At 38.2% G+C, this 15,813-nt stretch overlaps 1 protein-coding gene and 1 pseudogene across 10 annotated transcripts in view; one reads left to right on the top strand and one right to left on the bottom strand.

The window, feature by feature from the left end:
• Hp1bp3 (heterochromatin protein 1 binding protein 3) overlaps positions 1–13,597 on the top strand; it is a 37,010-nt gene extending 23,413 nt beyond the window's left edge. For 9 of the 10 annotated variants that reach the window (XM_020168645.2, XM_020168647.2, XM_020168649.2 and 6 more), the window contains 5 exons: positions 2,928–3,018; positions 7,847–8,006; positions 9,742–9,853; positions 11,046–11,165; positions 11,817–13,597. In XM_020168645.2, the coding sequence (XP_020024234.1) occupies positions 2,928–3,018; positions 7,847–8,006; positions 9,742–9,853; positions 11,046–11,165; positions 11,817–12,111 (778 nt within the window). In that variant the 3' untranslated portion in view covers positions 12,112–13,597. The remainder of the gene's footprint in view (positions 1–2,927; positions 3,019–7,846; positions 8,007–9,741; positions 9,854–11,045; positions 11,166–11,816) is intronic. The other variant, XM_020168651.2, reaches the window with a different exon arrangement.
• LOC109689691 (afadin- and alpha-actinin-binding protein-like) lies at positions 4,872–6,786 on the bottom strand (annotated as a pseudogene).
• Positions 13,598–15,813: the final 2,216 nt, after the last annotated feature.

The following is a 15,813-nucleotide window of genomic DNA, read 5'->3' on the forward strand; positions in this document are numbered from 1 at the left end:
GCTGGAGACCATCCCTTCCCCAGGTTGTTTTCTTATGTTTCTACTCTGCTTAGGTAAGACAGTGTGATTTTGCTCCATGTCTGGTCTTTTGAAACATTTTCTGTCATGTTGAAATAATACTACCTTGATAATGATGGGGTTGTCGACCCAAAGATGTCAGTGAACCTGATGACATTTTCCCATGCATGCCTTTTTTTTTTTTCCTCCATACAGGGACTTTGAAGTCAAGGCCTCTGCCTTGCTAAGCAGGCATTCTATCTGCCACTTGAGCTGTGACCCCCTCGCTGCCAACTGCTTTAGTTACTTTTTGAATAGTGTCTCTTATTTATGCCTGTGCTCACCTGGACTTTGAGCCTTCTATTTATGCTTCCCATTTAGCTGAGGTGACATTGTTGGCCACCATGCCCAGCTTTTTATTGGTCAAGATGCGGGGGGGGGGGGGGGGGGGGAGTGGTCTCACTAACTTTTTGCCTAGGCTAGCCTCAGACCATGATCCTCACAATGTCTGCCTTCCTAGTAGTTGGGATTATAGGTGTGAGCCCTGGTTCTGACTTCCATGACCTTTTTAATAATTTGTTCTTTGAAACACTTTTTCCCTTTTCTTCTATGAAACCATATTGATTTTCTGTACCTCTAATCACAGTGGAGTCTTAATCACACACACATTTAACATGAAAATGTAGCCATACTTGCTTGGCTAAACAAAAGAGTAAGAAAAATACTTTTAAAGTTTGCATTATCAGGTGTGACTCATTGGTAGAGTGCTTGCCTAGCATGGTGAATGCCCTGGCTTTGATCTCTATCACTCTTGCTACTTAAAGTTTCTCCCTTCCAACTTTCTCATAAACCCACTTTATAGCCACTGCTTTCCCTGAACTATTCTTTCCTGTTGGTGTCACGTTGACTTCCACATTACAGATTTCAGTAATGAATTCACTGTCCTTAACTTGCTCCCTTCTCACTGACATTTGACATACTTGACTCCCCCCACTTGAAACATTTTCTTCACTTGCCATCTAGAACACTGCACCTTCCTGGTTGTCTTCCTTTACTACCCCTCATTCTCAGTCTCCTAAGGATTTCTGATTTACCCCTTAATTTAGGGGTGCCCCTACATTACACCTTAAGCTTCTTGTCTCTTCTGTCCACACCCACTTATAATTCCTTGAATTTATAGAGCTTTTTTTTTCCTTTTATTCATATGTGCATACAATGTTTGGGTCACTTCTCCCCCCTTCCCCCCACCCCCTCCTATAAAGCTTTAAATACTGTCTGTACCCACACGTGAATTTACAAATGTATGAATCTAATCCATACCTCCTTCTAACTTCAGATTCATATGTACAGATGCCTGTTGGTCATCACTACTAGAAAGTATAACTTAAATGTCCAAAATTAGCTTCTTGATTGTCCTTCCATTCTCCCCCAAAAAGTCCTGTACTTCTCATATTGTTTCCATCTTCACTAATGGCAACATCATCTTTCCAGTTGCTGAAGCTAAAATCCTTGGCTTTGTGCTGGTCTTTCTGTTTAATGTACCTACATCTAATCTGTAAGCAATTATTTTGTCTTTGTCTTTGAAATTTATCAATAAACAGGCTACTTGTCATCACCTCCACTATTAATCACTCTCTTCCTAACCATCCTCATCTCTTACTTGTATTAGAACAATGATCTCCTGCTTTTTTCATGCTCCCCTTCAGTGTGTTCTTAGCATCACCGTGAGAATGACTTTAAAAGACTTAGATCATAACACCTTTCTACTCAGACTCCAGTGGTTTCCCAACGCTTCCTCACAATTAAAAGCTAGGGGGTTTGGGGTTTGTGTGTGTGTGTGTGTGTGTCTGTGGGGGGGATGGTACTGGGGTTTGAACTCAGGGCCTCACACTAGACAGGTGCTCTACCATTTGTGCCACTCTACCAGCCCTGTTTTGTGTCATATATTTTCGAGATAGGATCTCGTGAACTATTTGTCCAAGGCTGGCTTCGAACTGTGATCCTCCTGATAACTACCTTCTGAGTAACTAAGATTATAGGTGTGAGCCACTGGTACCCAGCAGAGCTAAAGTTTTTAAAGCAGCAAACAAGGCACTGCGTGTCCATTCTTCTGAATCTTTCCTCACTGCCTCAGAGCCTTCACAATCCTTTACCTGAATGGTTTCTTCCCCAAAATCCATTTCTGATTACTTTACATCTTAAAAGTCATCACCATAGGCCTGCCTTGACTGCTTTATCACAATTACTGTTTTGAAATTTGTTTCTCACAGTTCTGGAACTCTGAGATGAGGGTGCCACCATGGCTAGGTTCTGAGAGGTCCCTTTCCAAGTTGCAGACTACTTTCTCATCTTCACATGGTAGAGAGGTCTTTTACTACTTTTTCAATGTTTGATTTTGGAAGTTTTCAAAAATACCCAAAAAGTAAAGAACTACCATACTAATGCCATTCCTGGTAATGAGTCCTTAATACCTAATATCCACTCCATGTTTAGATGTCCCCAGTTAATTCCAAATGACTTTTTATCATTGTTTTTTTCTAGTCAGTGTTCTATTTGACTGATCTCCAACATAGGCAACATAACAAGACCCCATCTCAAAACAAAAAGATTCTTATGCTTTGCTGCTACTCAAGCCTGTCACTATGGTCTGATGGTAATATATTAAGGGTTTTGGCATGGCCTGGCAGTTTGAAAATTGGTTCCAAATGGCCCATGTTCTCTATGTACAAGTAATAACTTAGCTTCTTTGCTTAGGGGAAAAAAAAAGAAAAAAACCACTTATTTAAGAATGCAGGCATTTTTGTCCATTTTAACAAAGTACTACATAAAATAAGAATCAGAACTTTAGATCCAGGAATAGCCCTGGACCTATTTCTTCAAATTTTTCTTTCATTGATATGTTTATCCCTATTTTTTGTCTTTCTCTGCAGGCCCCAGCTGTTGAAGAATGCTCTACAGAGAGCAGTAGAAAGAGGCCAGTTAGAACAAATAACTGGCAAAGGTGCTTCGGGGACATTCCAGGTTAGAAGCCAAAGGCTTGGATATAGACAAGTAGTTCTCTTAAATTTGGGCTTGGATGTAGACAAGTGGTTCTCTTAAGTTTTGGGTTTGGATTTATAGAGATCCCCCAAAGGGTTTTTGTTTATATGGGTCATACTTATTGGTATTTACTATATCAGAAATTAAAGCACAGCCAGGCATGGTGGCACACCTGTAATCCCAGCATTCAGGAAGCTGAGGCAGGAGGTTCTCAAGTTTGAGGCCAACTTGGGATACATAGTGAGTTTCAGACCAACTTGGTCTACATAGTAAGACCGTGTCTCAAAAATAAATTAAAACCAAGGACAATTTTAAACATTTGTTAATTCACTTAAAAATAACAATAGTAAATCCATTACATGTTAAGATAAATAATCCATTTTTCATGAAAAAAAGTTTGTTAGGAGGAGCCCTTAAAAGTCTAGTTTTAATAGACAGCTGGTTTCTGTTCTAGTATATCTTGGTTTTATGAAAAAAATCCATCCTTACATAGAAATACAGTTAGGAAAAGGTAGGATATTTTAAGATAACTTTCAGATAGTTGTGAATATTCCTTGATACTACACCAAAACTCAGTAAGTGACAGGTTATTTATTTTAGCAGCTTTATTATGTATAATTTATGTATCAAGACACAATTAAAGTTAAGATTTATAATTCAGTGAATTTTAGTATATTTGCCATGGTATAATTATAACCGTAGTGCAATTTTAGAATATATTGCACTGCCCCCAAAAGATTCCTTGTACCCATTTGCAGTCACTCATCATTCCCACCTTAGCTTCATGCAACCTGCTAGGTCTGTTTTCTATCTGTATGTAGATGTGCCTTTTCTGCACTTGAATATAGGTATAATCATTCATTATGTGGTCTTTTGTGTTTGGCTTCTTTCACTTGGAATAATGTTTTTGGGATTTTCTGTGTTTTAACGTGTATCTGTACTTCCATTATTTTTTATTGCCAAATTAGTATTCCACTGTATGAATCCAGCACATTTTGTTCATCCATTCATGAGTTGATGGATATTTGGATTATTTCTACTTTTTAGCTAATTATGTATACTGCCTGTGACACGTTGTGAAGTTGTATGTTTTTATTACATTGGGATATGTAACTAGGAGTGGACTTGTTGGCTGCATGGTAAATTTATGTTTTAAGAAACTGGCAGTTGGGCTGGTGGAGTATCTCAAGTAGTAAAATGCCTGCCCCACAAGTATGAAGCCCTGAGTTCAAACCCTAGTACTGCTGTACCATTTTACATTCCTATGACAGCAGTGTATAAGGTTTCCAGTTTCTTTACATCCTTGCCAGATTTTATTAGGTCTCTTTTTTATTGTAGCCGTACTAGTGAATATGAAGTGGGTTTTTAATCATTTGATTGGCATTTCCCTAATGATCACCGATGCATCTTTTCATATGCTTAGTGGCCATTTGTTTTCTTTGGTAAAATGTCTGTTCAGATCTTTTGGTTCATCTTTTGGGCTATTATGAGTTCTTTATTCTAGACTAAAGTCTCTCATCAGATGCATGACTTGCAAATGTTTTCTACTATTCTGTGTTTTGGATTTTTTTTTTTTTAAGTAGATTTAGGGCTTCAGCTCAACTCAGACCATCTTAAATTATTAGAAATGATTGATTTTATGATGCAGCCTGTTTAAACTTAGATTTTAAATTCAGTGCACATATTAATGAAAAAAATCCGGTCCACAAGACATCTTTTTTCCACTTGAGAATTTGTGTCAGGAGCAGCCACTGTAGTAACCTCAGATCTAGGTTGACACCATGCTCCACTTCTGAGTTGCACATCCTCTCCCAGCCTGATTTGTTTCAGTTTCTTCAGGTATTATTTTCACTACCTCGACCTGTGTTCACATACACAAGAACATGTCTGGCAAAAGTCTGAAGTGGAAGGTGCAGCAATAGGAAATTTTGTACTGTGAGACTTCTTTTACTGTGGCCTTGAGTACACTGCAAGTTTGTCTGGATCAGAACTTCCTAAGGAGGCACTGAGAAGTTTCACATTTTCTGAGTTCTGGTGGGCATATTTAAAAACTGTTGCTTTAACCAACTGGTTCTCTCTTCAGTTACCTTTCTGTCCAATCCTAGATGAATAGCTGCTTCTATAAAGCTTTGTCTTCTTGAAATTCTGTTTTTGTGGCTGGAGATGTAGTTCAGGGGTTGTTTCCCTAGCATGCATAAAGTCCTGGGTTCGTTCCTCGTACCACAAAAAATAATAGTAATAATATTTCTTTTTTTACTCTTTAAAGAGACCATTCTTCTTTGACCCCTTTTCTTGCAACAGTGCTGGATTTCTAACTCCAGTTTCTCGTTCATGGTCTTAGGTCCTGAGATTATATCTTCATCATTAAAACCTTCTAAATTTACCACTGAAACTTGATTATTGGGCTGGTGGAGTGCCTGAAGCAGTTAAGAGTGCCTGCCTAGCAAGTGTGAGGCTCACACACTTGGGGGTGTCAAACCCCAGTGCCACCCAAAAAAAAAAAAAAGAAACTTGGTTATAAAGTTTTTCTACATGACTTTTTAAATGTCTCTACTGTTTTCTGATACTATTTGTAAGCTGTTCTGTCACGGGAAAGATTCCCACATTCTCTGCATCTTCATCAGTATTATCATCTGTGCCTTCTGTTTCTTTTCTTGGGTAGAAAGAAGAAAAATCATTTCCTTTTTCATTTGCTGAAGAACTTTATGGTCAGTGTTCCCATTAGGATTTGTTTCTGACAATATTTTTGATCATTCAAAAGAATTTTGTACATTTCATCTTCTTTCCTGGCCTCTGTTTTATCAGCTCTGCAGGAGCCTCTTTTTCTATCAGTTTTCCCCACATAATTTTAAATATCCATGGCTTTTTGGTTTTGATCAGTACTGGGGTTTGAAGTCAGGGGCTTGTACTTGTTAGCTAGGTAGGCCCTCTACCACTTGAGCCACACCCCCAGCCCTTATGACTTTATATTCATGCTCTTTTCTCTTCATATATTGTAATTATATTCAGTAGCTTGACTTGCAGTGATATTTTGTACTGATCTCAGTTTTCTATATCAGGGAACTTTGTTCTTGTACTCTTTTACCTTGAAAATCATTGGTCTGTCTTGAATTTTTGAATGGATCTTTTAACCACCCATAGTAATGTAAAACAATGCCTTGAGAGGTTGAATATTTCCAGACACGATAGCACAGGTCTGTATCCTGGTACTCAGAAAGCTGAAGCAAGAGGATTTCAAGTTTAAGGCCAGCCTGGGCTACATAGTGAGACCCTGTCTCAAAAAACAAAAAGAAAGAAAAGATTGAGTTTTCCCATTGGCAATAAATATTGCTGTTTTTCTTGAAGCACCAGGCTAACTTAATTCATTTTTTTCTCTGAAGTGCTAGGGTTTGAACTCAGGGCCTTGAACTTCCTGGCAGGCACTCTATCTAGGCAGGCACTTGACTGTAGTTGGGATGACAGATGCATACCACCATGCCCAGCTTTTTATTGATTGAGATGGGGTCTCATGAACTTTTTGCCCAGGCCAGTGTCAAACTGCAATCTCCCTGATCTTTGCCTCCCAAGTAGCTAGGATTACAGACATAAGCCACCATGGCCAGCGAATTTGTTTTCAAGATACTGTATATCCCATCCCTAAGTCTGAATGACTAGTTTATAAGTCACTTGTTTCTTCATGTGTAAAGGTTAATCCATAAAAAATACCACGAGTTTAGCTCACAACTCAATCACAGAGGCCACAGCATACATACTTCCATATGTGGCAGATATGCTTTATACATTCTTTTTGTTGCATCCCATAAACTACTAAGAAGACAACCACTTGGGTTGAAATTTAAATCAAGTAATTGTTTCTATGTCATCAAAGGTATTCCTAAGTGAAAGTGGCACTTTTTTTTTTTTTAAGCCATGTGTATCTTGAGATGACAATAACCACATGGGTTGGGTTTTTTTTGGTTTTTGTTTTTTAATTTGTTTGTTTTTTTGTAGTACTGGGGTTTGAACTCTGGACTATATGCTTGCCAAGCAGGTGCTCTACCATTTCAGCTATTCCTCTACCACCACCACCCCCCAACTTGAACATTTTTGTGTTGCCACCTTGATTTGTGGTAAGGTGGCAGCAGTTTTGCTGACTTGCTTTTTTGTCATCAGTGAAAATATCAACACAGTAAAAATACAGCTCATGTATTGTTTTGTTAAGAAAATACTGTTGACCTAAAAAGTCTCAGAACCTCTAGAGATTTATGGAGCACTCTTCAAGAACTAGCATTGTAGAACATTCATAATGTTCTTTGCCCATTTTGCTTATTGGTGCTAATCTTTATTTCCCATTTTTCAGCATTGAAACATGCTATGTACTTTTCTATTTTATCAAAATTTTCCTTGGCGCGGGATAATGTAAGAATATGGTTATTTTTTCTGTAGAATTAAAAAGCCTTATTAATCGTAACTTACTCATTTTTCAGATTCAGAAAAAGGAAGTACATTTTAAAAAGTCTAAATTTATTGAGGCATAACAATTTAGCTTCTTTATTGGGGTATAGCTGTCAGTATCTTTGCATTAGGTTACTTACTGCTATTTTAGAGTGGGTGGAGGGACAGAAGAAAATAACTCCATGAGGGTTGGGACTCCTCAGTTAGATTGAGTACCTGGTGAATGGGAAGAGAAAGTCCCTTACCTGACAATTTACTGTAAAACATATCTGTGCTAATGCAGGAACTCCGACCCACCTGGTGCAGAGGAGTCTTATCTTGACCTGCTTTGGGAGAGTGTTGTCTTGATGCTTTTCTCTTCCTCCTTGGAAAACAGCTGAAGAAGTCAGGGGAGAAGCCCCTGCTTGGTGGAAGCCTGATGGAATATGCAATCTTATCTGCCATTGCTGCCATGAATGAGCCGAAGACCTGCTCCACAACTGCTCTGAAGAAGTATGTCCTAGAGAACCACCCAGGGACCAATTCTAACTATCAAAGTAAGAGTCATTTAACTGAAATTAGGGGAATTTTCTTATGGGGGAAAAAAACCCTAGTGATCATGCTACTAATGTCAAAACATTGACTCTAAATACCAGAGGGAATGACTTAACAAATTTATTATTTACAAAAAGAACCACAGATGAGATCAAAGGCTTTTCTTGTGCTGTTTTTTGTTTGTTTGTTTTGAGACAGAGGTCTTACTATGTAGCCCATGCTGACCTCCAATTCACAATCCTGCTTCCTTAGCATCCCTGGTGCTAAGATTATAAGTTTGCACACCACACGTGGCTAAGGCTTATCTGTAATTTACAGTGACTGCTGATCAGAAATTGGTTTTACTTTGCTGTAAAGTTTCTCTCTAATACTTATTATTATTTATTTGTTTTTGGCGGCACTAGAGTTTGAACTCTGCCTCATGCTTGCTAAGCAGGTGCTCTACTACTTGAGCCACTCCATCAGCCCTTTTTTGGGTTGGGTATTTTTCAAGATAGGGTCTTGTGAACAGTTTGTTTGGGACTGACTTTGAACCACGTTCTTCCTGATCTCTGCCTTCTGTGTAGCTAGGATTATGGGTGTGAGCCATTGGCACCCAGCTTAATACTTATTTTATTGTAATTTAGATTAATCTCTTAAATTCAAACAAAATACCTTTCAATTATATTTTTACCTAGTTACAAATTTGTACCAAGACATAATTTCACCTTGAAACCAAGCCAGAGTTTTAGAATACTTATTGTTTATATGATTTCTTATTGACTTAAGCCCAGATTTTGTCTCAGTTTATTTATCCTAGAAGGTAGTAGTTTGAGATTAGAGACTACTCTGTAATTAGACACTTAGCATTTTTACATATACTGTAAAGATTAGTAAGATTGGGCAACTTGTCAGCAAACTACTAGAATGGGCACAAGGATGTAGGGTGAAGAATATGGAAATTAAGTAGCAGAAAATGTAAAACAGAATGTTTTATTTAAGTAATTTGGGCCAGGCGTGGTGGTATATGCTTGTAGTCCCAGCTGCTTCAGAGGATTGTTTAAGGCCAGACTAGGCAACATAGCAAGATCTCATCTCAAAAAAAGAAAAGTAATTTTGAAGTCTTATTAATGACTTTTTTGTTTGCTTTTGCACCAACATGCTCAGCTTGCAGCTGTGTTTTGTACATTGTATCATTAATATATATTTGTGTGTGTGTGTATACATATGTATACATAATATATATATATAGTATACTGTACTATCGTATAGTATGTTTTTGTAAGATGAGAATTGATACAGACTTTCAAGAGCCATGATTTTGTTTTGTTACTGTTTTCTGATTTATGAGGAATTATTCTGTTAGGTTTATAGATAATTCTCCTAGACGATTATTAATTCCTATAGGTACAAAATTGAATGAATAGAAATAATAAATACTTAGTTTTGGATCTGCTATTAACCATTTACATGCTACCTTAGGACAAGTCACTTAACCATTTTGGGCTCTAGTTCCTTTTCTGTGAAACGAGGAATTTCAGTTGTCTCTTGTGTCTCTTTTCACTATAATTTAACTCTTGCCAAGTTTATGGGCACTAAATAAATGTTTACTGTTACCTTTGATCACAGGGAATTCACTTAGCACGCCAATTACTGTATGATACTACATTGAATTGATGGACATCTAATTGTGGCTGAGAGAATTATCAGATCTTAATAACTAGATAACTTTCTTCACTCTTAAATTTTTTTGTTCAGTGCATTTGCTGAAGAAAACTTTGCAGAAGTGCGAAAAGAATGGGTGGATGGAGCAGATCTCTGGTAAGGGATTCAGTGGCACCTTCCAGCTCTGTTTTCCCTATTACCCCAGGTGAGCACTTCCTGTGAAGCCTTCGGCCATTGCCACTTGAAACTGATTCTAGGTTACAGGCCTGGTTTAATGTATCTCACCCTTAATACCAGTTAGACTAAACTGGAAAAGACTACCTGAGGCAGTATTGTTTTGGAGCAAAAGGTTCTCACATAAAAATGGGATTTCGATTGTCCTGTTAGAGCTTATTGATTTGCCAACTGTTACTGAATTCAGGCAACAGATTCTTTGAGATCCTTTGATGGTCATTTTGATGTACATTCATTCTTTATCTTTTTAAATGATAATGACAGGAAGATTATCTAGGAATTACATGTATTTAAATGTCCATTACAAGTGAGGAAAACATTTGACTGCTTCTAAGAATCCTAAATCTACATCATATTGTAGAGACAGGATATTTATTTGAAAACCTGTCTCTTGTGCATGCATCATTTGATTATTGAAAAAAATCCACCTTGAGCTATGGGTCATGCATGGTTCTATGCACTGGGGCTTTAGCCTTCTTAGGGTCTCAGTTCTAGTAATGTGGCATGGCGTGTACCTCTGAGACCCTGTTTTACAACACTGCAGTGTAACTTACTTGCAGTCTTCCCTGTGTGACCATAAATGTTACTTGATGAAATGCATATTATTTAAATTTTTCAAACAGCAAACATTAAGTATAATATTTAAAAATTTACAACTTAAGGACATATTAATCAAAGGAGTCAAGAGTTCTACCATAAAGGGCAAAGAAGAGTTAGAGAATCCTTGCTGAATTTCTCTCATATTTTGAAGGCACCTAGGTTTTTGAGATCTTTTGCCAGGATTTTGAAAGCAAAATTCTGTACCACTACAGATTCACTGCCTTATCAGCCATTCATTACTGTGTTCTCATTGGTTGATACAGTTCTAGTTATATCAGGAGTTTACTAAATGCTTACTAGATGAATGGATCAGTTTTATTAAATGGTGGGAGGAAGGGAGTAAGACCTAGTCTGGGACTTTTATATGTTTGTGGTAACTTTGTGTATGTGTTCAAAATAGGTTAAATTGTAACCTGATATTTGTAACCTACCTTAGCATTTTTGAGGGAGTATGGACAGAAGTGTGAAATGTCCAGGGAAGAACATCTAGGTTCACATTATTTTCCCTCTTCTATATGGGACTTCTGTTTTATCTGTCTTTTCTTTCTTTCCCCCTTTCTTAGCCCAGGAGTTCTATTTCCAAAGAAAGAGCCAGATGGTTCTGAGGATGAGGATGAGGATGAAGATGAGGATGAGTCATCAGAAGAAGACTCTGAGGATGAGGAGCCTCCACCTAAGAGAAGGTGTGGATGTGTGAAGAATCCTTGTTGTGGCAGGACAGTAAAATTTGAGAGCTAAAAATGGTACTAATAAGAGGGGTGGAGGTAGAAAAATGTTTAACCACTCAGGATCCTTCTCTGATTCTTTGTCTTTTCCCTTAAAAATTCAGGGCGCTGGGCACCAGTGGCTCACACCTGTTATCCTAGCTACTCAGCAGGCAGAGATCAAGAGGATCACAGATCAAAACCAGCCCGGGCAAATAGTTTGCAAGATCCTATCTCAAAAAAGCCCATCACAAAAAAGGGCTAGTGGAGTGGCTCAAGGTGTAGGCCCTGAGTTCAAATCCCAGTACCGCAAAAAAAAATTTTTTTTTCAGGGACTCTAAACTTCAAGCAATGTACTCATTGGTTAACCTGTATACACCATAGTTTATTCAGAGAAAAATAATTCCATATTTTCCTAGGGAAAATGTCATATAATTATGTATAGAATTCCATGAGTTGATTGAATTTTTATACTGTTTTAGTAAAGTCTGTAGTGAAAAATCAAGTCACATTCGTATTTTTAACATAGTGACTTCTACCTCTGCTATTTCTCTTTAGGCAAAGCATCTGGTTGTCTTGGTAATGTGAATGTCTCCTGTGCTGACTGCCTTTGCTCTTTTGTTCTTCCAGGTTGCAGAAGAAAACACCAGCCAAGTCCCCAGGGAAGGCTGTATCTATGAAGCAGAGAGGGTCCAAGCCTGCACCTAAAGTCCCAGCTGCTCCACGCGGGAAAGCTAGACCTCTGCCCAAGAAAACACCTGCTAAGGCCAAAACTCCTGCCAAGAAAGCCAGACCCTCACCCTCAGTTATCAAGAAACCTAGTGGGAGCTCCTCAAAAAAGCCTACAGCCAATGTAAGAAAGGAAGTAAAATTGCCTGGCAAGGGCAAATCTACCATGAAGAAGTCTTTCAAGGCAAAAAAGTAAATTTTATAGGAAAAAGTATCATGATGAAATTCAAAATCTAAATATTTTATAAGGTCAGTGTGCATTTGTTTTAGTTTTGATGCTTTTAAAATTACTTTTGTCTCCCTCCCCTGTGAACATTGTGGGGAGGGAATATAAACCAGTTTAGGCATTTGTTAGCTTTAGGTGCTGTTCTTGGTGCCTGCCCTTTCCCTTAGTCATTTTAATTTCTGCAATAATCCTGGACTTTCTAAACTATGTAATCTTTACTTGTCCTTCTTTGCTGGTCCTTTTTTTTTTTTTTTTTTTTTTTACGGTCTGACTTGGTGTTTTGTTTTGTTTTTCCTTTCCAGTTTTATCTAAACAGTTGCAAAGATTTTTATATTTGTAGAAAGCATCAAGAACAAGATGCTGGTCAGGTGCTGAAAGTAAAAGGAGGCAGGCAGCACTGACTGAATTGCAAAGCCTGCCTAGAGACATCAGTTGTAGCTATAGTAATTAATCCTATTTATAAAAATCACTCCACTAACCGTTTCTCTCCAACTATAACAGAGACATCTTAGTTTTGGAAAATAGCCCCAAACAGGGTGATGTCATTAGATTCTGAAGCTTCTCAACTTCTTTGGGCCACATCTCACTTAGATGAATTTCCAGGCATTGTCCACTGGCCAGAGCATGGCATTCCCTTAGCAGCAAGCACAAGTTCTCTACACCACTTGCTTTTTGACTGAAGGGGAAGTATAGGAATATATCGAATCTGATTTCTGGTGTTACTTAGGTTACCAAAAGTCAAAACATACAAAATCTCCTTGATCAAATGTTAAAATATATTTTTTAATATTTGGAGCATGAGTTACCACTTCCTGATTGCCTTTTTTTTTATAAGGAATTGTAGGAGAATTACATCATTGCTAATGCAGAAATGTTAAGTGGAAAAACATACAATTCACTAATATAAACTAGATTTCAGATTCATCTGTGGGTCGTCGTCCCCCCTTCCATGGCACTTTTGATATCAAGTAAGTGTCTTCCTTTTTGAAATAGTAAAAAGAAAAGGAAAAAAAAAAAAGCAAATGAAGCCCTACTACCTAACCCTTTTTAATTTGTATTTTGTTTTAGTATTGTGAAGTTGTGTTAAATAGCACTAGCTTTCTACTTGAGAAATACCAGTTTCTGGTTATCATTTATCTTCCCCGTGGCACTTGACATTTTAATTGTCTTAAACTTTCTGGTGTGCATCTTCTGGCCCCTCTAGTGCTGCCAGAGCAAAAGTGTTGTTTTATATTCATTCCACTCGCACTGTCTCCTGGGATCTCTTCTGCAGCTTCAGTGTGTCTGGGATATGGACTTGAGAAAGTGACTTGGATTCGATCATAATCATGTGTGGTCCCATCATGAGCTCATTGGAATTGGTGTTGCATGTAGGCAATCTTTCCTGTTGTAAATCTTCCTTTTTTTATGTACATATATTTTGAAAAATATGAATAAACATGAAGTTTTAAAAGCTGCTGAGCTGTAGCTGTTATTTAAGTTTTCACTGTAGCCTCAAAAGTATTTGGTATTGCCCTCACTCTTAAGTCTTTTCTACTCCTGGCAGTGAACATCAGTACTTTCATTTTTAATTGCCAGCTCCAGTTTATTTGCTTCCTTGTATTAATAGTAAGTGATGTTTCTAGAGTTGTCATTCAGTGATTCAAAGTTTAAAGGATCATTTTATATTAAGGGTTATTTTCATGATCATGTCAGTCCAGTCTTCTGTGTTCAGTGTTCAGATAAATCCTCAGACTGGGAAAATATGACAGCTCTGCAAAGGTTGACAGAGAAACCCTAGAGACCTAATTCTAAAAAGCAGTTCTGATTTCTTTTGCCTATTTGGCAAGTAATGGTTCTTTATACTATAGGTGCTTGGTACTGGTACTAACAGTTACCTGCTTTTCTGTTATCAAAAGTAGTTGGAATGTTTTGATTTCTTTGTTTTATAAAACAAAGAAACAAAGTGCTTTTAAAAAAGACTTACTGAGCCAGGTATGGTGCACGTCTGTAATCCTAGTACTTGGGAAGCAGAGGCAGGAGGATTGTGAGTTTCAGGTCAGCCTGGACTACAGTAGTGAGTTCAAAGCTAGTCTGGGTTATATAGCCCAATGAGATCCTGCCTCAAAAAAATAAAAAACAGGCCAGGTTCGGTGCTCATGCCTATAATCCTAACTACTCAAAAGGCAGAGATTAAGAGGATCACATTTCAAGGCAAGCCCTGAACAAACTGTTCTAGAGACCCTATCTCAAAAACACACATCACAAAAAAAGGGCTGGTGGAGTGGCTCAAGTTGATCAAGTGTCTGCCTAACAAGTATGAGTCCTGAGTTCAAACTCCAGTGCTGCCAAATAAAAAAAGGTTAACTGAATAATTAAATAATTAGCTGGTGGCTCTTTCATATACCAGGCATAGGGTGAGAAGTTTAGATCATTTTAATGTCCCTTCTAAGACATTCTATTAACCACAAAATTCAGATTAGGACAGTTTGTTTTAATATCATGGAAAGGGGGCTCGACATCATGTCTGGACTTGACAGTGAAAAACCCCAGCTATTAAAGACACAAACTTTCCTTGCATTGAGGTACAGGAATGTTTGATTTTTCTCTTGCAGGTATGCTGAAGTAGAACACATTTATAATTTTTTACTTCTGTATTACAGAAAGGGGAGCAGCAAACCCAAGAGATAATCCCAGCAATTCCTGGGGTCAGGGTGCGTCCTTGTCAGTGGTGTAGTGAGTTCATTGAGCATTTCTTGTACTGTGAGACATGAACCTCGGCAGGTGCTGGGAGAAACACGGTTGGCTCCTTGACCTGCAGAAAGAGAAAGAAAAGATAACTGTGGCTGAGAAACATGCATACCTTTCTGCAGTAATGTCAAAGGAGGCCTAAAAAGACACTTTCACAAGCCTGTTATATTGGGTCTATGGCGAGGCAGAACTTGGGAGTATGAGGCAGCTGGGAAATGAAAGAGGAATAGGGCTGGGGTCCCAATATCCTCTTCCAGGGCATGCCCCTAGTAACTCCCACAAGGTCCCACCTCTTCAAGGTTCTGCCACCTCCCAGTAGCACCACAGGCTACTGGGTAACACATGGTCCTTTGGGGAATGTGTACTCAAATCATAGCATTTAACATACTAGTGATAATAGCTGACATTCATTGAGCTTCTAAACATTCAAGTTCTGTGCATATATTATCACATTTAATCCCAGCAATCCCATGATCATTGTTTATTACCCCCATTTTACAGAAGGGAAAACAGGTCTGTGATGTGCCCCAGGTCTTAGAAAATGGCAAAGCCAGAATTACAACCCAGGCACTCCAAACACAGCCATCTTGATTGCCTCCCTTTGGCATCTTTTTAAGCCCTGTAGCCCAGTGACTTATATTCTACACACGGAAGAGAAAGGACTGTGTACAGTTGCAGAGGACTGGGGAGTGAGATTATTATGTCATTTGCTAATAATTATCATGCTTTAAAGTTTGAAAACTGTCAAAATTAGAACATACTAGGAAATGTTATCTAAGGGGCCCTAAGGTTTTTATAGGACAAGTACTTGGTAGTTCTCAAATCCTTGCCCTGAAACACTGTCTGGTTTCCTCACAGATGGTATACTCCAGCAGAGTTGTCATTCTGTGACTTCTTCCAGTCCAGAGTGCTGATGCTAGTGAACTTTCCCACAGCACCATG

This window comes from Castor canadensis, chromosome 7 (assembly GCF_047511655.1).
Source record: "Castor canadensis chromosome 7, mCasCan1.hap1v2, whole genome shotgun sequence".
Lineage (NCBI taxonomy): Eukaryota > Metazoa > Chordata > Mammalia > Rodentia > Castoridae > Castor > Castor canadensis.